This window comes from Tasmannia lanceolata, unplaced genomic scaffold, assembly GCF_043159265.1.
Source record: "Tasmannia lanceolata isolate RefF3 unplaced genomic scaffold, GAP_Taslan_0.1 ptg000005l, whole genome shotgun sequence".
In the NCBI taxonomy this organism is placed as follows: Eukaryota; Viridiplantae; Streptophyta; class Magnoliopsida; order Canellales; family Winteraceae; genus Tasmannia; species Tasmannia lanceolata.
The window spans coordinates 1,056,041-1,082,212 of NW_027518682.1; the positions used below are offsets into that span (position 1 = coordinate 1,056,041).

The window sequence follows — 26,172 nt, forward strand, 5'->3', positions numbered from 1 at the left end:
ACAACTTAAGAAGGCTCGTTAAATCATCATCAACGACTTCTTAAGGAGACTGCCAAATCGTAAATAGCAGGGGTTGTGTTCCCTGTGCCACCTAGCGTAAGAAAGAGTAGTCATAAATACACTACAAAGGAGTGGCCAAGGGAAAAAAAATGGGCGAATATATCACTTCAAATAAAAAATAGCCAACAGTCCGCATTTGACAAATAACAAACAAAAAACAACGGATACGATGATTACGGGGTGCGACGTAGGACCATAAGACAATAAAAATAGGGCAGTGATAAATCAACTCCCCAAATGGATAAATCGACTACCCCGATTTATCCATTTGGGGAGTTGATAGAGGGGAGTCGATTTATCCATTTGGGGAGTTGATTTATCACTGCCCTAAAGATAACTTGAGGTGACATTTCAAAAAGTCCATCGATCAAACAGACTATCTGATCGTGTGATTGGTAGGTCATAGGTTCATCCAAGGTGGCCCCACCATTCTCGAATAAACGGAAGTGATATATTCACCCCTTTTTCTTCCCCAGCCCACATCTATAGTGTATTTAAGACTACTCTTTTCAAAGAGGCGGGTCAGGGAATAAAAAGTGGCGAATAATTATTGCCCTGAACCAAATGACATTTTTTGGGCAGTGATAGATTCACCCCCTGCTACAATGAGTTCACCCTGTATTTTTCAAAATGGGCAGTACAGCCCCACCATAGGATGATCCAAACCGTCCATTTGATGGGCCACAACGTGAACCTATTTACATTGTGGCCCATCAAATGGACGGTTTGGATCATCCTGTGGTGGGCCTGTACCGTTCGTTTTGAAAAATAGGGGGTGAATTCATCATAAGAAGGGAGTGAACCTATCACGACCCATTTTTTGTGTTTTGTGTTTTGTGTTGTTTTTTTCTCTAGGTAAACTAGGATTGAACCTCCTACGCCAAGGTTGAAGGAAAGTGTTAAGAGGTTGAGCTGGTATAACTTCTTCCAGTGTAAATCAGGGTGGACCACTCCCGCCATGCTCAAAGATTGAGTAGAGAGCAAGAGAAACGAGAGAAACTTCACCTGAAATTCCTTCCATATATTTTTTTGAATGGAAAATTCCTTCCCTATTACCCAATAGCATACGAAAAAAAAAACAGAAATCAGATCTAGAAAGGGGGAAGGGAAAGAAATGGGATGGGGATGGACGATCTACGAAGGAACCGTGGTCTTGGGTTCTCTGGCTCTACTTGGTTGGGCTGGCCTTTGGTTCCTCAACAGAAGGCTATATAAGGAATATGAGGAGAAGAGAGCTCTGGTTCAGATCCTCTTCAGCGTTGTCTTCGCTTTCTCCTGCAATCTTTTTCAGCTCGTCCTCTTCGAAATCATACCCATTCTTTCCAAAGAGTATTCTCCATTCCCCCCATCTGATTATATATATTTTTATTTTCACTTGCATTGATGATTTCGCTGCTATCCTCTGAGAATTTTCTTTCTAGGGTTTCAGCGCTATGAGATTTCGATGTAATAAGAATCTGGTAGGGTTTTATTCCTAATTTAGGGTTTCGTGTTTAATTCGAAATGCTGTGAGAGCAGATACGTAAATGATAGATGAGGCAATTTTGGAACGGAAATGTAATGGCAACTATTATAAAATTAAAAGGGGGGCAAAGCCCTGGGGATCAAGATGGTTAAAATACAAGCCAGTAAGGAAATCTTCTCTGTTTGATTCGGATTTTCTCGTTCCTTGTGTTTCAAACGGGTAATTTTAATTTTGCCCCTCAGCTGATACTATATTTTTCTTGAGTAGCTTTAGAGGATTCCAGTTGGACAAGGAAATGTGCTACATCAATTTGCTGATCTGGATTGTAATTGTAGTGTTAAAAACAGTTGGCTATGCCCTGTTCATCTGTTCCATTCTCTCTCTCTCTCTCTCTCTCTCTCTATATATATATATATATATATATATATATATATATATATAAAATAAATTAATTCATCACACTGTTTTCTTATGTACTTTCAACTGAGAAAGGTTTTACTATTTATGTTGGTAGTACGGACTCAGACAGTGCCGTCGGGATCAACGGTGACGATCAATTCTAGGGTCTCACGCTGGGATATTTAAGTAGAATTTGAACCATGATCTTGTAAAAACATCATAAGGTGATCATGTGGTATTGGCCCCGAGTCGGGTGGACATCCCATATGTAAGATAATGAACTACAGAACTCAACAGTTTAGCTTTAAAAGTGGCTTGATGGATCAAGGACCTAGAATCATCTGATGAAGATGCTCCCAACGGCATTTGGCTGGACTTGTGGTCTTCGGTCGGACTAACGGATCCAATCACCTAGGCATGATAGAAGCGGGGCCCAACGAGTCTATCTGGAATGAGCCTAACAGCCACTGTCTTCTTAGTATTTTCCTTATAAAAATAGGAGGTGGGCATATTTGTTAGGATTGCATGTTCTACTGTTCTATTTAGTCGAAATAATGAGTGTGTTTTCACATTTTATTCTCTCTCAATTTGGTTGAAAAGTTTTCATGCGGTGTCATACATTAACCATTGGAGTGGACTAGTGTAGAATTATACATACATGGATGGTACAGTTGTAGGTTTTGAAACAATTTGTAAATTTTATGGTTTCATTTATGTAGTTTCTTGTGCTGCTATGTGAGAAATCAGAATTAGTAGTCTCATTAAGTATAATATGGAGAGGGAAAATTATCTACCTTACTATATCAGAGTTGAGGATTCTTTCGGTCAGATCTTGTTTCGATGCTAAATAACGGAAGAAATGGTGAATTATGCTTAGGAAAGTCACCTATCTCTCTCAAGAGTGAGTTTTTCCACACAATATACGAGGAAGGATCCAATATAATCCTTTACACCGAATTTTTGGAGCAAGGGACTTCTAAAACCATCCAATTGGGACTGGATTTGGAAATTGAGTATGTGGGTCCCACCAACCTAGTAGTCTGTGACCTCCTGGTGTGACATCAAAAGATTGGATTGTTCTTAGATTTGCTTATACCTAAAAGTTGGCGTAGTGACCTCATTGGACCATTCCTTATGACATTTTTCTGGCTCTAATATTGGCTTTCTTGATCAAATGCACCCCAATGTTGACGGATAAATACTGGAAGGGAATCAAGTCAAATTGAGTTTGTTTCAAATGAAGTGGCGAGAAGACACTTATCTCTTTGGGGACTATATTGTGAACAAATCCAAGAGCGGCAAATGTTACAGAGAGGTAGCAACTTTTGCCCCATCGGTTAACCCTGAGAAGATGGGTGCAGAGGGAGTATATCCTTTTGTGCAAGGTATTGGTCTTTTTATGCGATTTTAGGCATTCTCTTTTCTTAGAGGTCTTTTACCATTAAACATATCAACTAGATAACTCTGTTGCTAATGATTTGGCTAATGAATGCTCCATTTGATCCATTAAAAAAAAAGCTCCTTTTGATAGGCACTGCTGCATTCAAGTATTTAGAGTTAGTTTCTATTTTTTTAGTGTCCTTTGAGTGACTTATTAAATTCCCTTTAATGGAAAGAGAAGCACTAATCATAGCTACTTGGTTTACTTTACGTGGCGGAATCTTGGACAGTACAAAATGAAGTACAAAATGAACCGGTTTAGGGAGTTGTATGGGACAATATGAAATTCTCAACGAACCTTTGTTGTTTTAAGTGAAAGGGTATGTATGCACTCTTAATAATACTGTTCGCTATATCTAAAATGCATGTCATAAATATTTTGTTTCCTTTTGCCGTTGCTTGCCAAATGTAAATAGCAGTCATTCCTCTTTTACAGGGTTGCAATTTATTAGTATATGGTTTGCTATTTCTTTAAAGAATGCATAGAAGAATAAAAGTAATTGAAATCATGGAATTATTGGCTTGGTAATGCAAAGCACTTTCATTGAAGAATGAAAAATTAAAGCAAACAATGGACCCAAGAAGATGATCAGGCTGAAGAGGCTCAAATTACTAAAGTGACATTATGTAAAGGAAAATGATAAATATGCGGAAATGATAAATTGGCCCCTTTTCTTTACATGGGACAGCCAGCTCCAATGTACATGGAAATCAGGCCCGTTGAATCCTTCCCACGTGAAGTACATGAGCCCCTTTGCAGTCATAGATACACTAGAGCTGCCTGTCCCAAGCAGTGTTTAAAAACTCGTTGACTCGACTCGGAACTCGCCCGAGTCGACTCCCTTTTACCTTGGTTGCGTTCCGCGTCGCACTACATTCGCATTCCGTGTTTTGCCCTATAGAGTCAATAAGACTCCTTTGACTCTCCCGAGTTATGACTGCGTCCGCGCCGAGTCGACAAGGATTTTTTCTTGGCCGCGTCCGCGTCACATCCGTGATTTTAAACACTGGCCCCAAATAAAGAAAGTGGGGGCGGATATATCACTTCCCTAAGGGCCTATTTGGTTTGCTGGAAAGGGGTGGAAAGACATGGAAAGGAAAGGGTTTTCCACCCTTTTACCCCCTTTTGTTGTTTGGTTGTATATGGAAAGCAAATCTTGGATGGATAGGTCTTTCCATCTTAGCGATAAAGTGGACACTAATCCACGAAAATCTTTCCTTCGTGAGACGTGGGATGCGCCTTTCCTTTCCAAATGGAAACAATTATCAGGCAGCTGATCTCACGTCTCTATTTAATAAAGAAGATATGCTTTGAAAACCCAAACCCTAGCACTGCCTTCTCTTCTACGAAGAGAAATACCTATATCATTCTCTGCTTCAGGAAGAAGCAGAACCGCCCTACCTTTTCTTCCATTGACCCACCTCTTGCAAAATCCTAGCCTTACCTTCTCTTCAGCCATAACAAATACCTGTACCGTTCTCTGCTTCAAGAAGAAGCAAACACTAATTCCTCTACCATATGTTGCCTCTTCATTATTCGAAAAAAGATCTCCATCTGTGATGGATACACACGCAGATAACGAACTTTAATGTGTTGGCCAATTGATCAATTGATGTTCATGAACACTACCAAACAGATCTGAGATCCTGTACTGCGGTTATCCATGAAGAGCCACAATTTTCGGATCTTCCTTGTAGCTAAATCCATGTTGATGCCTTCTTTTCTTTATCCTTCCAAGAGATATGTTTTGCAGGTTTCTTGTTTCCATGCCTTGTTACTAGGTTCTTGTGTAACTCATTTTGTTAAATCCTCAGCTTTTCATGGAACCCAAGTCGGCAGAACTTTCTTGTGTATTGTTGCCCTTTTGTCTTTTACCAGCAAAGACAATATTGTGCAAAGCTCTTTTGTGTAAATCTCCCATTTTAAATGAAGCTCCTTCTCTTTCTATCTCAAATCCCATCTTGCCAATGCCCTTTTATCATTTGCTGCTCCTTTTGGTCCTTCAAAGAGTTTCACTTCAGAGAAAGATAGTCTTGACATAGTTCATTACGATTGGGTACTTTGTTGTTCACAAAGAAAGATGGGTATTTTAACAAAGAAGAAAGTGTCAGTACCAAAATACAGGGTGCATATATAATTGCCAGGAACAGACCTCTAAAATATAAAATATTTATTTAGAAAGATGGGGCCAATGGTCATTGCATTGCCCATTTTTCTTTTCCATGTGACATGCATCCAAACGGGGAAAACGCTTTTCTAAGAAAAAGTTCCTCTTCTCATATTTGCTGAACCAAACAATCACAAAACCTTTCTTAGAAAGGAAAGGAAAGTACAAGGCTTTCCCAGGAAAGCCCTGTCTAGGCGAAAAGGCCTATCCTCCAAACCAAACAGGCCCTAAATATGTTCCTATTTGCTGTAATTAACAGACCAGTCCTCTTCTAGCTATTAAAACCATAGCAAACGTGATCCTTTTTCTCATCAAATTTGAAACCATAGGTAGTTGACTTGAGGATGATGCTCCATGCCAAGTTTCAAGTTTCAACTTTCAACTCATATGCTCTAATGTGGGCCCACAATAGTAATTTGAAGTTAGGCCCGATTTTGGGGATGCACTCAAATTGGAACCTTGTTTCTTCTTGCCTTGATCTTTATCCTTCTTCTTTGATATCTTTGACGCATATGGGATTATATTTGCACCACTTACAAACTAAGATTAATTGACTAGCACTTGTTTCTTTAACGCTTATATGTAGTATTTTATACATAAGATTGGGGTAACCTATAGTTTTAACTTATAAGTATAACTAAAGAACATTAGACTAGAGAGCCATAGAAAATCCAAAGATAAATCCATCACGCCTACTGCCTTTCTTTTTTGACAAGAAGTGAATTTTGGACCACAGACCTGTACCCATACTGGGTATACCACAGAACAGGTAACTGTGCTGAATATTCTTTGCGTTTTTACGAAATCCGTGGTTCAATGACTAGCTTCAACTATTTAATGGTGAAAATATTGTGCTTTTAGTTTCAATTTAATGGTTAATGTTCAATGAGCTGATACAGTGCTATTAATTTTTTGTAATTTGAAATTCTGTGCAACTGATTTGAAGAAGGTTGACTACCTTTTGGTTGCAGGGCAAGATGGATAAATTGGAACATAGATTTGTTTTGTTTGGTCACATTGCTGGTGTTCGTGTTGCCATATTATCATTGTTATTTGATGCTTTGCAACAATGGTATGTTTCATTCTCTTTGCCTTTTCTCACTCGTTGATCATGATTTTTATTTTCTATTTCTCGTTCCTTCTTAGAAGATAATAATATTGAATATTTCTTCCTTCTGGAAAATGTACGCGATTTAATATTTTCTAAATTCAGAATCTCCTATTATGTCTTTTGATCCAAACAATTTATAGACTACACCTGGCCAACATCAACCCCTTTCTAACTGTATCCATATTTAGGCATTACTTTTTTGATAAGCAGGCAATAGACAGTTGTTTTCCAGCTATTAATATCTGTGGTTCACACTTGTTAACGTGGAGCAAGAATTTGTTTCTAATAGTATCATACGTCAACCAAAATGTTTTAGATCTATAGCTTGTCAATCGGTCTTTTAAATTATGCAAACCTTAGACATTTCACCTTTCAGCTATTCATATGGAAGGTTTGCAAGAAGTAAAAAGATACATGTTAAAAACTTTGAAATTCAAAATATGTTGATTTCATTAGTAAAAACAAATCACCTCAGAAAGTCCCAATGTTTTTGTTGTGCTAGTTAGTTCACAAGGCAGGGATTACTTTTTTAGTTGCAATTTTTGAAGTTTGAGCCATGCATTTTTGAGATCTCAATGGTCATCGAAGTTAAACTGGCAAACCAAAACGGGTCGATACCAGTCACATTCATAATCATCAAAAGTGTTGCAAGATGGCATTGGATGGATCCTTCCCTTAGTGATGCTAATCACGTCTTTTCAAGCAACACCTTTATGGCCCAGTGGGTCAACTTGCAACAAGGCATGACTCTATATCCAAGTTTATTTTGGCTTAATGCGTATGCAACTGATATATTCCCTAAAATCCTCAAATGCTTGCCGATTTGACTTTCATAACATTGAGGAGATCTCTAGCAATTAAATAGAGGTAGCTTTTGCCAGTTAAATCCCCTTTAACCATATTTAAATGTCTTGATCATTTTCGTGTAATTTCTACCAAGTAATTGATTTTGTTTGTATATCTTAACTTCACATTGGTTATTGATCATTATTTTAGAATTTTGATGTGTTTGTTGGCGCATAATTATTTAGTTCTGGTTTACTTGATAACATAATAATTGTAAAACAACCATTCAAAATAAAAAATAACAAATTGTAAAACACATTTTAGTAAAAGAATACTGTGTAGATGGCTATATGAATTTGAATATTATGGTTCTAAATAATTATTTTTGATGTTGCCAAACTTTCTTAATTTATTTGTGTTCATTATTTTTCTTGGTCTAACAATGTATATATTATGGTAAAACATTTGTTGCTTTGAAGTGCTCCATTCTTTGCTTCAAATCAGAAGGCATTTAGTACCTTGTATGCCATTGCACAAGCATAATGGCAGGCAACTGCTTTGAAGATTGTGCTTCCTTCATGTTCATAAATTGATAAACATTTCCTTTTCATTGCAGGGGTGAGGAAAAAAAAGGCTGCGCTTGGAGCTATCTTATTCTTGTTGGCATTTCTCTATGCTTTTTGGCGAATGGGCATCCACTTTCCTATGCCTTCTCCTGATAAAGGTTTCACTCTACTTTCTATCTGGATTAATCTCAACAAATTCTCCCTATTGTTTGCTCTATGATGCCAATAACATTGTCTCATGCAACTTATGTTCAATGTCTCTTTTGGTGATAAATGGAAGTTCAGATTTTTTTTATTTCAAAGCCCATCCCTTACACTGTCATTATCTCATTTGTTAGTGTCCATTGTCTACAAGACAGTCTCCCAAATCCTTTTCTTATGTTGAAGTTTCAACAATGCCTATGCTTTTAAGAAAAAGTTTGACATCAACCATTCAAACTCTTGCATATTATTCTCTCTTTCTTTTTGTTAATAATTTTTCTCTGTTCTCTTTAATAGAATGTTCATGTACATCTTGATTCCCAGTTTTTATATGCTGACCCGTTTTGCTTTCCCAGGGTTTTTTACAATGCCTCAGCTGGTTAGCAGAATTGGAGTGATAGGCGTGACTGTCATGGCTGTCCTATCTGGTTTTGGAGCTGTTAATCTGCCATACAGTTATTTATCTCTCTTCATCAGGTTCCTAATATTTACTATTTTTTACTGTAATGAAAAAGAGGTTTTCACCGATGAATTTCTTTTTTTTTCTTCGAGCTAGTTATAATTCTCATCCATGATTCTTAATTCATTTTACTGTCATTATTCTTCTGAAACCCCACTCTAAATTATTGATGTTTTTGTATATTTTCTTGGAGTCAACCTGCTCCAATATGACCTGTCTTAATGGTCAAGACTTTAACCTCTAGCATGCCCATTCATTCATTTCTGCAGACCTCTACAGGCCTTTTCTTATTCCTGAGCAGTATATTATTTTGGTCAATAAAATCCAATGCTTTAGGTTTATTTATGGTAGTTTTAGGGTGCTTAATGCTTTTGCCACATGGTTCTTGTGGAATTGAGATTGCCAATAATTTTTATGTCTTGTGCTGGAGGAGAGTGACCTATATTGTTCAAATACATCTCTCAAATGTCACCATGACAAATTAATATCTAACTAAAGTGCTGGTAGCACAGCTTTTTGGTGCTTGAGCATCTCATCATGTACGTCAAGGGCATTATCTAATCTTGAGGTCATAGGTTCAATCCCAGCTTACCTATAAAAAATAATAATCAAGGGCATTATTCTGACTAATTTGTGTGCCTTCCCACCTTTCTCTATGTTGCAAGCCTCTTTTTTCCCCCACAGCTGGAAATCTTTCCTGTACCCAATCTTAGTGTCAGACCAGCTGTAATATATATTTTTTTTGAAAGAGTTTTTTTTTTTTTTTTTTTGAAAGAACCAGCTGCTAATATTATTGTTTAGCCTTCTAGATTACATCCATTTCTACTTTGTTTCTTTTTTTACTATTGCTGCTCCACTCTACAATTACATGGCCCCTAGTTCTTGCATCTCCTCGTCTTACATCACTCCATCTATTTCATTACGTCCCTCATTTCTCCTTGTTGCATTTTATTTCTCGCTGCTGAGAACTGAGAACTACTGTTGTTGGGTTTTGTAAGGAAATGTTTCAAGACTAGAAATTGGGTCTTGACTCTTAGTATAAAAAATGATAAAATAAATTGACTCATTCAATGAAAATATTTAAATTCATGGGACAGAAATTGAGCACTATTTTTACCTCAAAAAAAATGCCTTAATGAAAACATGGTAAAATAATTAGATAAATGAGTCATTCAATCAAAATATTTAAATTCATGATACAAAAATTGAGAAATATTTTTTTGACTAAAAAATAAATTGGTTTAACTTGACACGGAGTTATAAACATCCAAAATAGACGTACAATATGCATTGCTAAATTTCCCTTCCCTAGGAAGGCTTTCTTTTCTTAAGGGGACTACCCATTTCCAGTTACAAGAAAAGTAAAATTGTTAATTACATTCTTAAAGGTGAAGTGAAAGAGAACAACTATGACTTTAAACCAGTTCAAATTTCAGAACATAGACAAATTATTAATATTTACTGGTAGCTCTTACTGCGACTTTCTATCTATTTGAATGTGGTAGGGAGATCGAGGAAACGGATATCAAAGCCTTGGAAAGACAATTAATGCAATCAATAGAGACTTGCATCACAAAGAAAAAGAAAATCATACTTTCTCAGATGGCGATGGAGCGCATTCAAGGATCAGAAGAGGTACCACATGCCTTAATTACGTCCTTATTTTTTATGTTGGTTTCAAAATTCCAATGGTTATCATGTTTCTGGTTTCATAAATATTGAGTTGCATTTTTTTATCATTAAGTCTTTAATCTTGTTTTCAAACCCCATTTGATGGTGTTTTCTCAAAATCAAACCTTGTTGTTCAGGATCTTGGACTAGCCATCCCTTAGAAGGTATTGTTAAAAGATCATCAATTCCTAATGAAATGGATGTAGCGGTGGCTTGTTGAAAACCCAGTCTTCAACTTGGTCCATTATGCATGATGTATATTCCATTCTGAAGCAATCTAATCTACTAATACGTTGTTTCATAGCAGTTCCATCTATTACTTTTTAATTGGAGTGGACTTTGGAACTGTAAATGTTACAATTTTGAGAAACTTGATTTGATTATTGTTTATCTTTTTGTCGGAAGCTCATTGGGAATCTCTTGTTGCAGAAGCTAAATGGTAGATCTTTCTTGAAGCGTCTCGTTGGAACTGTTGTTCGTTCTGTGCAAGAGGATCAAAGGGAGCAGGGTGTGTTTTTTTATTGCTTCAGCTCAATTACGCTTGATATGGTTTTGGTTTCTTCAAGAGCTTCAAATGAAATTGATAAGGTTTTTATTTATTTTTGAATGATTACAAGGTTTTCATCTTTATTTCTCAAAAAAAAAAAAAGGTTTTCATCTTTTAGGCATTTATAATACTCTTAACATCATCACATTGTACTCTTTCCCTTTCTATTTTTTTGGCCGTAGGGTGGGGTTGTGGGTTTTGTGAAATGACAACAGAAGTTTCTTTTAAAGAATGTAAAAAAGCTTGTCGTGGGGCAAGTTTTTCCCCTTTTGTTACATTTTACCCATGTTAACTATATGATGTCATTCAAAATGGAAGCAGTAGTTGTTAGATCTTTGAATAAATGAGGCACGCTCGCTGAGATCTATTTGGGCAGAGATGCATGTGTTCATGTGAAACATTATCTAATTATGCTTTCATTTGATCTTTAGTGAAATCGTCTGATAGCTAATTGAGGTCACGGTAGAGTATAACTATTTGTGGTTATAACCATGGTTTTAAATTTTTACCGAAACCGACACTAAACGACCGAAATGTTTTTGCTTCCATCCCCACCGAAACGACCGAAATTCATACCAAAACCGAAATCGCTATGCTATATCATTATGTGTTACATAATTAATTATATTTATATGAATTGCATGAGAAATGTGGTGCATGTATTATGCATAAATATTTAGGTCAATTACATGTGAACTTTTGTATTTTTTTTGAATTATCAGACATGTCCGACAATACATTTCACTAGGTTTTTTATGATGGTTAACTATTATGGATGATTGTCTGTCTTATGATGCTTTATAAGCATGTATTTGTGCTTCTAGCATTTGCTGAAGTTTCATCTCTAAATTCTATCATTTGCATATGTTTCCATATGTTTCTGTGATGTTACATGATTTCCACCGAAATTTCCTACCGTGTTACATAATTATATTTATATGAATTGCATGAGAAATGTGGTGCATGTATTATGCGTATATATTTCGATGAACTACATGTGAAATTTGGTATGTACTGAATTATCACACATTTGCGAGTTGCGACAATACATGTCACTAGGTTTTTGATGATGTCTAGCTATTATGGATGATTGTCTTACTTATGTGATGGTTTATGTTTCTAAGTGTGTAATTGTGCTTATTCTAGCATTTGCTGAAGTTTCGTTTTTAAATTCTATCATTTGCATATGCTTCCATATGTTTATGTGATTTTATAGGACTTCCATTGAAATTTCCAATCGAAACCCCGTTTCCGTGGCGACCAAAATGGAAATTTAAACCCTGGTTCTTCTAACATGGGTAAGTCACATGCTATATGAGTACTGCAACATTGTGCCATATTGTCTGACACCCAGTTCCCAATGCCACTGTCTGTAATTGTTTTATGGGTTAGTATCTTGATGATTGAGTAGAGTCTAGGCTCCATATTGCGATTGTAATCTTTGCACCGCCATGAGTAAAAGAAATGTGCCCGTGAGGCCATTCAATTCTGCATCCACGACAACAATTGGCTGGATGAAGTGGTTGCCACAATGCCAATGTAAGCATTCAGTACTATAAGTGTGTCTCGATATGCCAAAGGAGTACGTTTTTCTGCTTGCTTCACAGTGTAGATTGAAACCCGACAGTGCATTGCCTAGTTGATTTGAGGTGCCATGTAGACATAGGTGAAGCTTATGCTTTGGTTTCAACACATTGATCAGGCTATGGCAACAAAATTTTGCGATCACCTTCTTTTTTGAATGCTTTCCATGGAGAGATTTCTACTAAAGATGCAAATTGTGTATATGTGTTTTTCGTTAATCGAAGCCCCTTTGGATCATATGTTTCCAAGGGTTTGTATATGGGTTTTTCATTAATCAAAGCCCCTTTGGATCATAGGTTTCCAAGGGTTTGACCTCTCTCTCTCTCTCTCTCTCTCTCCTCCATGTGTGTGTATGTGTTATGGGCTCTTGGGAAAAAAGCTCTTCTCTTATTAATTGACCATGCATGTGGCTTCACAAATCATGCGCGTTGTTTCTTCTGTTGACAAAACATATTTATTTGGGAATTAATATTGAAAGTATATTTACCCAGTTAAACTGTATAATTTAATAAAATTGAGCAATAGTCAACAGTATATATTATATTATATAACTTGTCATTGCATATGCATGGTTTGGCATGTGCATAGAGGCACATGTGGGCAGGGATGGGTGGGCTCGACGTGTGGTGCGTGGTTTGGTGGATGGCACATGCACATGAGTAGGCTTGTTTGCTGGTTGATATGCATTTGAGTGCGTGCAAGTTTTTGCTACTCAATTAAATTTACTACAACTTGCAATATAGTTTTTTTTTTTTTTTTTTTGTAATTGCAACTGAAAGCTATCATGCCTTACGTGTTTCCATGGTATTTGCTGCTCATGAATTGTTTTTTTTTTCCTGGATTCTGTTGTTGGTATTGTAAAGATATTAAAAGCATGGAAGCGGAGGTACAAGCTTTGGAAGAGCTCTCAAAGCAACTATTCCTGGAGATCTATGAGCTCCGCCAGGCTAAGGTATTTTCTGCTAGATTTATGTGTAGAATGCATGGTTCTTTTTTAATGGATGTACCTGCTGCACTTTTGTCTTTATTTTGTCTCATTTATGCTTGTTTTGTTTACAAATACTTTTTCTGGAATCAACTTATTAAGTTCATGGTTAATGGGCTTATATTTTTTATTGATTTGAAGTGTTCTTCGATGTCCTTGAGAAACACTTCAAATGTCCTCGGTCCTCGACCAAGAAGTGTTCTTCGAAGAATAATGAGGTAAAGGCTTACAGAACTCTCCTTCTCGACCAAGAAATCACAAAGAAAACCTCACTCCCATAACCCTTATATATGGTTCATATATCAATGCCACTAGATGGAAAAAATTACTGAAATACCCTTTAACTCAAAACTGAAAATTAAATTTTACAAACCTGACCTAGCTTGACCCTCATGTGCGTCGCGCACATTAGTTTGTCATGTTATTGTATAATGCTAGAATACAAGACATCTGCACAACAAAGCTAGTGTATGCCATGAGTAGACATTATATGAATATTTGAGGAGACTACGGACACAGGATCCAATTGCTACTTCAAATTTTCCTATAGCTATTTGTAATGGTAAAAGGGGTTGTACTAAACATCCAATTGTTACTGTCCTTTGATAATTTGTCTTCTTCCTACAAAAGTTATGTAGTGTATTTCTTTGGTGCCTATACCCTATACTTGCCAAGAGGCACTTTCTCGTAATACATTTACGCTATGGTTGATGAAATGTTACTCTTCGACAAAATCGTGTGGGATCTATCTGAACTGCCTGCAGGAAAACATGCAATTTGTTATAGATGGGTTTATACTATTAAGCATCTTCCAAATGGATCTATTGAGAGATTAAAGGCTTGCTTGGTTGGTAAAGGTTATACAAATACCTTGGATATTGATTACGTAGAGACGTTTGCTCATATTGAAAAGCTTAATTCAGTCAAAATGATTATACGTATCGCCACCGATAAAGATTGGCCATTGTGGCTGCTGGATGTTAAGACGCCTTTCTTCATGGTGACTTATTAGAAGAGGTTATACGGAGTGCTGTCCATGATATGTTTCTTAGGGGGGAGTTCTGTCAGTTTTGTAATTTAAGGAAGGCTATCTATAATTTGAAGCAGCCTCCTTGTGCTTGGTTTGATTAATTTAGTTCTATTATCACTTGGATTGGTTTTCATCGAAGTCATGTGGATCACTCTATATTTGTGTGGAGGCAAGATGCTATCATCACATGCAACATGATCAGAGAGCCATTGATGCAGTTAAAAGATTTTGCAAGAACATGCTAAAACAAAAGATTTGGGGTAGATGCTGTATTTTTCTTTTGTCATTGAACTAGCAAGTCACTGTTTGTTATCAACCTATCATATTGATATATATTTTCGATTTTTTGTCAGGGCCAAGTATGGTAGGGTTGAAGCCCATTAGTTATCCTATGGATTCAAATGCCAAAAAAAGAGAGATCTGTTTGAGGACCCTGGTAGTTGTTATCGCCTTGTTAGAAGTCTTATTTATTTAATGACTATACGTCTTGAAATTGCATTTTTTGTTAATGTAGTGAGCAATTTGTCATGCTCTGATAGTTTATCATTGGGACGCTGTTTGACAGATTCTAAGTGATCTAAATTATTCACCGAGGAAAATTGTTCTTAAAAAAGAATGGCTACTTGAGAGAGGAAAGTTTTTCTAATTATGATTGCGTAGGTTAATGTTTTAACAGATGTTTAACTGCGGGGTGTTGTACTTTTGTTGTAGACAACCAAGTTACGTGGTGCACGAGTGTAGTTGCATGCTTTAGTGAAGAGGTAGAGTGTGATAGGTCACAATGTATCTGACTTGATGTAATTGAAGACTCTTATGGAGGAGATGGGTTTTGAGGTTTACAAGCATGTAGCGATGTTTTGTGATCCCCATGTAGCTAAACATATGCTAGTAATTCAGTATCCATGAGAGACCTAAGCACATTGAAGTAAATAGCCGTTTTCTTCTTGAAAAGAGAACAAGCATACAGATGTGTATTCCATGTTTGAGGTCTAAAGGTCAGCGTGTAAGCATATTAATGAAGATGCTTGGTCATAGTTGATTTGGCATTATTTGTTAGAATCTGGGCATGGATGATATCTACGCTCCAACTTGAGGGGTTGTGTTGAGAGTTAGGAAGTTTACATAGCTTTTACATAGCTTTACATAACTTCTACATGTATGTTGCTAGGTTATTACTTATTAGTGAGTAGTTAGGATGGGGCCCATTATAATGTCAAAGATTATGATTATCTGTAACGGCTTATCATGGCTGTGACAGGGTTGGACATCAAACCCTATGAATTTCGTTCTCGTTTCTCTTTCTTCTCCTCTCTCTGAGTCTCTACACCTAATCTCACTACATTAGTGATCTCCATTAAGGTTTCTTCTTTCTACTTTAACAATTATATGATAGCTGTTATAGTTTTTCTTATGTAATGTTGTTTACTTAACTACCTTGCTTAATGGGGATCAATTATGTTTTAGGTCCTCATTTTAATTACTCGCTTCTTAACTGTTCACGTTCTTATTTTATGTGAGAGTATCTTTGGCATTCCAATAATTAACTGTTCACCTTATTTTATGTGAGATTATCTTTGGCATTCCAATAATCTGGTTGCCAGAGTTGTATATGCAGTATGCAAATGGTTGTGCTTTTGCATTTGGAATAATACTTTTAAATATATATTTTCAGGAAGCTGCTGCCTATTCTCGAACCTGGAGGGGACACTTGCAGAATTTGTTGGGCTATGCTCTTTCTCTTTACTGTGTGTACAAAATGTTAAAGGTATCCACTTAATTATTATTTTTTGAGGGTTTTAGGGTGGATTGTGGTTGTTTGAATACTGCTTGTGTACCTGCGTTAATTAACAGTAAATGATTTGGGGAAGCCGCTGGGGGATGCCGGGCTATGCGGTGTGCCCTACATGTAGGGTATGCTGCTAGAGGCAATCCTGGCCTATGGTCACTCATGCGGTGTCCTGCTACCGCTCCTCTATTAACTAAGGGTATATAACAAGTTATTTTATATGATTAATAGAGTTCGTTGCTGCCATTTCAAAAAAAATAAAATAATAAAAAATAATAATAATAGAGTTGGTTGCTTTATTTGACTACAGAGAGTTGATTTACATGTATATAGACTTGACCTTTCATTTGCCTGAATTGATGAAGTCTTACCTTGGGTGGTTTCTATAAACTCATTACTATTATTTTTTCAGTGGTAGCCTGGTTTTGGTCATAATTATATGATACTTGGATACTTAAGTATGCCTCATGCAATGTGTCTGGAATGCTGCGATACCGATATTCGTACGTATTTGGATACTTCATACAGATTTCTGTTGATCAAAATTACGATAATGTTTGAAACATATGTCATACTCTTCGAATTAACTATAATGCCTTTTACTTGTTAGTGTCACATATTCATATTGAACCTGTGAGTCTTATTGATGCTATTTTAAATTTAGCATTCGTTCCATCTTCTAGTCTAGCTATGTTTATGATATTTTATTTATACATATTTTGCGTCATATCTCATAGGATCTATGTTGCATGGATTCGGATTCGGGTGTCGGAATCTGACACGGATTCGAGGTGTCGGATTCGGCTAACCTAAAAATCAAGGATTCAGATTCGGCATTTTTATTAAATTAATTAAAAAATAAAAATAAATATTTAAAAATGAAACATATGAAAAAAGTACCAGATTTTGGTAATTCCACCGGAGTATGAAGCATATGAAAAACTGCCTCTCTCTCATGGTGGAATTACCAAAATCCTACCCACCAGTACATGAGAATATTCTGTGGAATTTGTGGCCGTAAAGCCCATGTCTGTCAAGAAGTACAGTGGGCCCACTGCATAGGATGATCCAAATTGCTAATTTATTGGGCTACAACGTAACTAGGTTATGTCTCTCAAAAAAGAACAGTGGGTCCGCTTAATAGGATGATCCAAACTGCTCCTTTGTTGGGCCAGAATATAACTCCGATCTATTGAGGTTTCCACAATGTATGGATCCTCTACATACCGCAGGTATAGGATCATCACATGAAAATGATTTTCAGGCTACAACCTCTTTATGTAGTGGCCCAACAAATGAACTGTTTGGATCATCTTATGAAGTGGGTCCCAATACTCTTTGATAAATACTGGACTTTACAGCCACACACCATATAATTGTATTTGTCCCTTTTTTTTTTTTACTTCGGACAGCCCCCTCTTGTGTATTTAAGACTAGTCTTTTATACTATAGTGGGCTGTCCAAGGTTAAAAAAACAGGACGAATATATCATTTTCCCATATAGAAATCATTAAATGCACCATACAATCTCAGCACGTTGCCCTCTCTATGGAATAGTCAAAGAGCTGGCAGACGTGTCGTGGGTTGAAGCTGGCAGACCTGTCTTGAGAAAAAAAGAATAGTCAAAGATATAAAATATTGTGGGTCTGTCTGCCAGCGCTATCTGATTTGCATTTAATATCTAGGGATTTTTTCCCTAAGAATCCTTTTTGGTGTATATCTTGGGGAAAAAATCGCAAAACATGTAATATCTAGGGATTTGTATTCATAAACGTTGGTAGACGTGTCGGATTCGCATTAAATTCAAAGTTGACCGTGGAGAGACGTTTCGACACGCATCTTGCCGAATCCAAGGCGTATCCGAGTCCGAATCCGTGTCGAGACGTGTCGACAAGCGATTCGGCACCGTAAGGAGAAGAATCCGTGCAACACAGCATAGGATGGGATGCTCATATCTCTATCTATGTCTTAGAATTTGGAAAATGCCGATTCATATCTCCATTTCTACGTCTGTATCTGTATCCATATATGTATCTAGGTATATCAGATAACTTGTCATTTTTGGGGACGATCTACATATGACAAATAACTCTTGTTGTCCTTATTAAGTACTATACTAACAATTGTCCCCCGTAGCAGGTTGTAGATGTTCCTACTAAAATGCTTGGCATTTTGGTCATTTTATTGTGTCAAAACTTAACTCCTAAAATCTTGGATATTCTTCGGTTCATTGGGTTTTCGAGATATCTCACACCCATCAAAGATGACTTTTGATTAAAGTGCTGATTTTTATTTATGAGATTTTATTATTCTTTCTCAAACACAAAATCCACACTTGCATTTTTGGTAACGATGCTCCTTTTTGTAAAGACTTTTGTGATTAACTGTTGATAGATTGTTGGAAATTTTAAGAAGGGAGTTTGGATGTCAGTTCCCATGCATACATATAAGCGCATGGTATCCTAAATCCCTTATAATGTCACCCTCTTTATTAAACAGATTTAGGTTGGCTATTGGTCGCTGCTTTTGGAATAGTAACTAACTCTAACAGCTAATTAACAAGTGCAAAATGAAGAAAGGAGGGACATTATTAAATCCATTCTGTTAAAAAAATATCAATTGCCGCATATATATATATATATATATATATATATATATATATATATATATATATATATATATAGAGGAAAATGATTGTGAGCTTGAAGCTCATATAGCTTATATGAGCTTGAGGGCCCAAACACATCTGGGCCCACATTATTAGGATGATCCAAAGCATTCATTTGAAAGGCCCTTACGATAGGGTGTGTACAAAAAATCAGCTCCATAGGATCATCCTAACCCATCCAATGGGTTAGGATGATCCTATGGAGCTGATTTTTTGGATGGGTCTGTCCATCTTGCCCTCCACTTTTGGATGGGTTAGGATGATCCTATGGAGCTGATTTTTTGTACACACCCTATCTATGTAAGGGCCTTTCAAATGAATGCTTTGGATCATCCTAATAATGTGGGCCCACATGTGTTTGGGCCCTCAAGCTCATATAAGCTATATGAGCTTCAAGCTCACAATCATTTTCCTCACACATATATATATATATATATATATATATATGTTTGGGATTCAAGTTGTGCTTTTCATTTGGCCTTTCTGTTTACACTAATTATTAATTTGGCATTCAGAAGCGTAATAATAGCTACATCTAGGAGATTACCGTGGAAGTTGAAAATTCCTTTGTACATGGAACCATTGCTTCGGAATTCTTTGAATTTATTACCTTTGTAATTTTTTAGTAAATTCTCCTTTCCAATATTTACAGATACAAATTCCAGATTAGTGTTTTCTGCGTTTATTTTTCTTCAATAATTTCTTCTAAATCCTATTCCCTTTCCTTCATCCTTTTAGTACTTTTTAAAAATGACTCTTAATGGTTATTTGTTCATTCTGTCTTACACTAAGATTTATCCTTTTAGCATTTGTTCTTTCTTTTCCTTTTTTTCACAGTAATTGCCATTACATTAGGTATGTGACTTTATTATTGATTTTTGCAGTCTCTGCAGAGTGTGGTTTTCAAAGAGGTATGCTTTTGTCAAGGACCCTTTCTTAAATTGAATTGTTTACTATTATTTGTGATATTTCCATGAAAATATCTTGTAAGATATTGTCCTTATGTTTCAGCTAGATTTTGTGCACTTCTCATGTTTATGTATCTTGTAAATTTATGTCCTCATTTTGTCTCTTTAACAGGCTGGTTCAGTTGATCCCGTGACAAGGACAATCAGCATTTTCTTGCAATTTTTTGATATCGGCATAAATGCAGCACTGTTATCACAGGTTTGACTCTAAATAGTTTTTTTTGGGCAGTTATTTGTTCAATATTTCTCACACTAAGACATATCTGTCTTCGCACTACACACTGAATTATATCCACTTATGCTACCAGAACCTCCAGCATGCAACTTATTGGAATGAAGACTCACAGTTCCCTAATTATTTTTTTTCAAAATTTGGGTTGGGAAATGCATGGTTGGGGATCCTATTGATAGTTTGATACACCTATAGGTGGCCCAGTGCACGAGGCTTCTGCCATTGCGGGGTCTGGGGAGGGCTAGATGTACGCAGCCTTACCCCTGCTTTGCAGAGAGGCTGTTTCCGTGACTCAAACCCGTGACCACCAGGTCAAAATGGAGCAACCTTACTGTTGTTCCAAGGCTCGCCCTCTCCTATTGATACACCTATACAAATGCAAAATGAATTACTAGAGTGTTATGGAAAAAAACATATTGTAATAGTTTGTTTGAAGAAACACACATGAACTGATAAGTGCACCTTTAGCATCCTTTTCATGGTCATTCTTGAGTGAAGTTTCTAATTCTTTGATTGCAGGTGATTAGGCTAGCTTCAGTTTTGCCTTCATGTGTGTTATTTCTTTTTATGTGCAGTATATCTCTTTGTTATTCATTGGAATGCTGGTTGTGATTTCTATTCGAGGATTCCTTACAAATCTCATGAAGGTAAACATGATATTTTTCTCTGTTTTTTCCGTTTTAATTATTTGTCCTTTTGGCATAAATTAAACTCTTGTTATTAAATTGTAATAATATTGGTTTTTGTATTGTAAAACCAAGATCAAACAATCTATCAATTCTATTAAAGGGCATTATCTCTCTTTTAGTGCTGGATTAAAAAATTATTGTCTTTAAAACTGGAGAAAACAGAATACCCAACTTTGCATATGAAATTTAATGAATATTTAAGGGACAAAAATACATTACCAAGACGGCATGATCCACTAATTAAATCAATACCGTTAAAGGGCAGTAGCTCCCTTTTAAGTGCCCCATTAGAAATTAAAATCTTGAGAACCGGAGAACCCAACAAATTGTTGTCCTTTCCCTATGATTTAAAGGTAAAAAATACATTTTAAGGAACAACGGATATAGACTGAGTTAGTTTTGATGAATGGGGGTTGAATTTCCAATGGTCAACTCACATTTGGTTTATCCACGCAGTTCTTTTTTGCGGTTTCCAGAGTTGGGAGTGGATCATCAACAAATGTTGTTCTTTTTCTGTCTGAGATCATGGGCATGTATTTCGTCTCTACAATCCTGTTGATAAGGAAAAGCTTAGCAACTGAGTACAGGTATGCTTTTTATTGCCATCTGATGAAGTTTATTGACATTCATACTCTGAAATCATTGTTTGTTAAATTCGTTTCCTGATTTTCCCAAATGTTGAAGTTTCTCTAGCTCGTTGCAAAATTTTTATGCTTTCTAGGGAACACAAGGTATTACCTAGGATTCCACCAGTTCAATTAAAGGTCCATAACTGGAAAAACTTGCTCCGACGTTAGAATATACTAAAAGTACCTTCTTATCTATGTAAAAAAGGGGAATGATATTCCCATACCAAAACCCAACAGGACACGCCATTGTTTGCCATTTTCTAATATCCTACAGGCTCGGGTTGTAATAATTGCCTCAACAAGTAAAAAAGAATATTTTTTAACTATTGAATTCAACTCCCTGGCTTCTGCATTTCATAAAACATTTAGGGGCTGTTTGGATATGCGGATTTTAGAATCTGGGATTTCTTCAAAATTGTAGCTAAGAGAGAAGAGAAGAAGCGGACCAGCCGTCGTTTTTGTCTCGTTTTTGACTTCTCGCCTTTCTTCCCGACAGCAAGAGAGTGGCAGATCCTCCCATTTTTCCTGGTTTTAGAAATCTCGGGATGCAGGAGAGATTTCTAAAACCTGGTTTTCTTACTTAAAATCCAGGAAACGCTGCCAGGACAGTGGTGGCAGCTTGATCATGAACCCTCTTTTACACTGTTTTCAAACTAAAAACCTGGATTCTAAAATCCGCGTATCCAAACGGCCCCTTATAGTAACAATATTCTTCCTCATTTCTTCCCCACCCCACTCTCCCACCGTCCCACCACAATCTCTAAACACCCTTGAGCTCCTCACTTTCTAACATACCGCCTCTACTCATCCTCACCCTTATGTCCATCTTCCAAACATCCTCCAACAGAGCATTCATCACGGTATTCTTTGATTTGGGTGTAGAACCATGGTGATTGTCTGACTAGGGTGCATGATTCAATTTAGTCAGCTTAGCACCTGTTAAATTTGTTTTTTCCCATTGGACTATTGCACGTGTTATTTTTTTAGCTTCTAATTTATACAAGAACCCGGGGCAGCATCTTAAATTTTATTAATAAGAATAAAAGATACAAGAGGAGGACATAAAACCTTGTCTCTAGTCTATCATAATACAATAAAAATTTAACATAAAACCCTTTTTCCCTAAAGAAAAAGACAACATTATTTATTACGTATACAAGAATACACAATTGGTCGCATCTAACAACTCATCTAGAGCCTTTTGAAGGCTGGTCCAATCCCAAAAGCCTGTATTTATGTTGGTGTTGCAAGCATAATTTGCCAAGTTGTCTACAACGAGATTACCTTCTCTGCAAATATGAGTGATACCAAATTCCATAGAATATAATATTTTCCTTATTTCTTTTAGGGCAATGATATTTTCACCCCCCTATTAACGTGATTTGATGTCAAAAAGCGTTAAAGTTGCCCTCTGTTCACGTTATAAGGGGGCGCGAATGCGTACTTCCGGGCGGTGGGGTGGGGGGGTTGAAAATATCATCGCCGTTTCTTTTAATACAAAATGAATGTTCCATGGGGATATGTTTTTACCTTTAATGATATTTACATTGACCGTACTATAAAAGTCAATCCATATTCTTTTGATACCATGGGTAGCGCTGTAGCTAAGACCACCTCTCATAGCTATAGCTTCAACTTCCGTAACAATTTTCTCATCGTAGAAGTGAGTAAAAGCAAATCCTTGCTCTTATTGTCTCGGACTCTGATGACCACTCATCCAGATATACTGAGGTTGCCTCTTGATGCTCCATCAACATTCAACTTCAGGATGTTGCCAGTAGGTGTTTTTTTTATTAGTATTTTATTTAGCCTAGATGTAGGAGATGTCCCCAATTGACGAGAAGGGAAGATCTTGTGGTTGGTTATTCAATTTGTGGTGATTTAGATTCTTTGGCTGAAAGTAATAGAAGTTTCTTCAATAATGGGGCATCTAATAGAGAGGATTTTAGCTCTTTGGCAATCAGAAGGTATTCAAGGGGTGGGTGCTCTATTCAAAACCTCCACAAATGGGGAGAAATCATGTGGGATAGTGGGGAAGGGTAAGAAGCTAGTCTGGTTGTGACCCCCTTTCATCTAATGTCATCAAGCTGAACTTTGACGCTGGTGACCTCGGTAGCCCGGGCATGGCGGGGTCTTTAGGAATCACTTGCTTTCTCTGGTCCGATCATTATGACTGACTCAAATGAAGTAGATGTTAAGGTTCTATTAACTGGTTTGAGAGTGTGTACAACAGATAGAGGTAAGACTGCTAGTGGAGGGTGATTCATGTACTGTTTATCTCAAGGGCAGAGAAGCAATCCGCAGGTACGTGGAGGTTGGCAATATTATCTAGACAATTTTTGATTATGTCAGTCCCTTTTAATATCTTTCCCACATTACCTGTAGGCCGTATTGCGAATGAAATCACAGATGTTTTGGCTAAGAGTGGTGTGAGGACGGAGGGGCTCTTCATGGGGCATTCTCTGACTCCATTGTAACTCTTTATTTCTGTTCATGTATGTATTTTACTGTTTCTGTTTTAATAAAGGCCCCCCCCCCCCCACCCACCACCCAAAAGAAAATCACAAAGTCAGCTTCTCAATAGTTTTTGAAGTATTCACTCGACTCCTTTTTTAGTTCATTTGTTTGTTCAGCATATGGTCATCTTGCATTTTTCCCTGCATGTTATCACTGCGAACTCTAATACGGTTTTTTGATGCGTAAGCTTGGGACCAAGTTCATCACTTCAAATGCAACTACGGCACATATGGTGGGAGGATAGCCATAGTAATATTCTGTTTGGTGTCTTGGCAGGGTGATCATCACAGATGCTCTGGGTGGAGAAATTCAGTTTGACTTCTACCATCGATGGTTTGATGCCATATTTGTTGCGAGTGCTTTCCTTTCTTTACTATTGCTTTCCGCACATTACACTTCTCGCCAAGCTGATAAGCACCCCATTGATTGATTCGATTATGTAATAATATCTTCTCTCTGTTTGTATTAATTAGTTTGGTGTATTTCTCTTGCTGATCTTTCTTTCTATTGTTTTTTGCCGGGGGTTAAGGCATCCACATGCAAGAAACCGTATGCCTTTTTATGTAGCTCATCAACCAATTGTCATGCATTCATTCGCTGTTACACCATGCTGCATGTACCTCATTGGTAATGGGGGTGCAACTCGAGCCGGGTTGGGTCGGGTTGAGGCCAACCCTAACCCAACCTCTAGGTAGTATTGCCTCAACCCTAACCCAACCCGTCTAACCTTATTTTCCAATTTGGGTCGGGTTGGGTTCAGTGTGGCCGGGGACAAGAATAGAAAACAAAATATGAAAAAAGGATATTGGGTTCGGGGTCAGATCTTGTTCTGTTAGCAATAAAATTATGATAAAATCAGGTGGGTAGGTTGGGGCGGGTCGGACTGTGGCCTCAACCCTAAATCAATGGGGAATTAAATCGGGTTGGTTTATCCCAACTCAACCCAACCCAACCCATCCCAAGGGAAGGCTAACCCAACCTGAGCTGAAATTGGGTCGAACCGGTTGGGTTCGGGTTGGACTTCACCCAAGTTTCACACCTAATTGGTAATGCTGAACTTTCACCCGGTGGGGATGATCTGGTGTATAGTATATACCATGCGGATGGTGTACATAGAATTCAGCACTGTACCTTGATCAGGTGCTAGCCCCACTTTGTCTGTTTTATCATGGCCAAATGATGTGTATTGTGCTTTACAAACGAATTTCCTGGTGTAGAAAGATATTCAGCGACTGTTTACTTTTTGAGAGAAACAGTAGTCATTGCCGGTGATGGGGCTTTACTTTCATATATTGTGTGATTTGTCTGACGGAAATACAGGAAAAGCTCGATAGGAGGAAATATGAAAAAGTTGCCAATAGATGTCTTGAAGACGAAGTTTTGGCTGCTACTGTTTTTCACTCATATCTTCTTGGCAAATTTCTTAAATTATAAAGCAAGATGATATTGTGTTGTCCTCGACCCAGACGACTCTAAAATTATACAACTGGCTGATATTGCCCTTACGATCAAGTGTCCAACTTCCTCTCTATTGTAAGCTTTTCCAGTAGATTAGTATGTTTCCTAAGAAGCAACAGGCAAACAATGAGAGGAGTTTAAAATAGTGGAATGCCAAAATGAAAATCGGTACTTTTCTTCTTTGATATTACAATTTCCAGCAACCTGTCAACAGCTAGCTGCAAGTTATAAATTATAGTTACATAAAGGACGATGATAAATTCACACACCTTGTAGGATAATTCGCACCCCTTTAAAGGTGGGTATGTGGCAGGCTTTAAACGCTTTTAAACGTCAGTTCACGTTAAAGGGGTGCGGATTATCCTACAGAGGGTGCGAATTTATCACTTCCCTATATAAATTGCCGATACAGAGAATCTGTATATTTTCCAAAAGGGTGCAAAAACTACATAAGAAATAGTCTAGATAAAAAAGAGGATAAGGGTTGTTCAATTTTTTCTTATGCTGGAAAAGGGAGTAGAAACATCATTTTTTTATCCCCCCATTTTTTCTGAATTATTGTTTGGATTTTCCAAGACTCAGCCACGAACTTTGCAGCAATGGTTATAAAGAGGAGGGCTATGGAAATCTGAGAGTACGCAAATACAAGTTCAAACTTTTATTTAGCACTTCATAGGTTCCAGAATACTTAGGACATTTTGCTCTAATCAAAAGGAAAAAAAAAAAAAAACCTTTTATTTAGCACTTCATAG

At 37.0% G+C, this 26,172-nt stretch overlaps 1 protein-coding gene and 1 long non-coding RNA gene across 3 annotated transcripts; both read left to right on the top strand.

The window, feature by feature from the left end:
* Window positions 1-916: 916 nt before the first annotated feature.
* On the top strand, window positions 917-24,459 carry LOC143877000 (GPCR-type G protein COLD1). Of its 2 annotated transcripts, none has more exons than XM_077378700.1 (13): window positions 917-1,389; window positions 6,504-6,604; window positions 8,046-8,153; window positions 8,553-8,673; window positions 10,162-10,291; window positions 10,757-10,835; window positions 13,322-13,410; window positions 16,146-16,238; window positions 19,812-19,838; window positions 20,008-20,094; window positions 20,703-20,774; window positions 21,273-21,403; window positions 24,150-24,289. In XM_077378700.1, the coding sequence occupies exons 1-13, from the start codon at window positions 1,175-1,177 to the stop codon at window positions 24,241-24,243; spliced, it is 1,347 nt and encodes a 448-aa protein (XP_077234815.1). In that variant the 5' UTR covers window positions 917-1,174; the 3' UTR covers window positions 24,244-24,289. The 2 variants fall into 2 exon arrangements, with proteins under 2 accessions (XP_077234815.1, XP_077234814.1); XM_077378699.1 differs by having other exon boundaries at window positions 918-1,389; window positions 24,239-24,459.
* LOC143877001 (uncharacterized) lies at window positions 23,416-23,983 on the top strand. The gene is made up of 2 exons (XR_013250510.1): window positions 23,416-23,749; window positions 23,831-23,983. It is a non-coding gene; the product is annotated as an uncharacterized LOC143877001 (long non-coding RNA).
* Window positions 24,460-26,172: the final 1,713 nt, after the last annotated feature.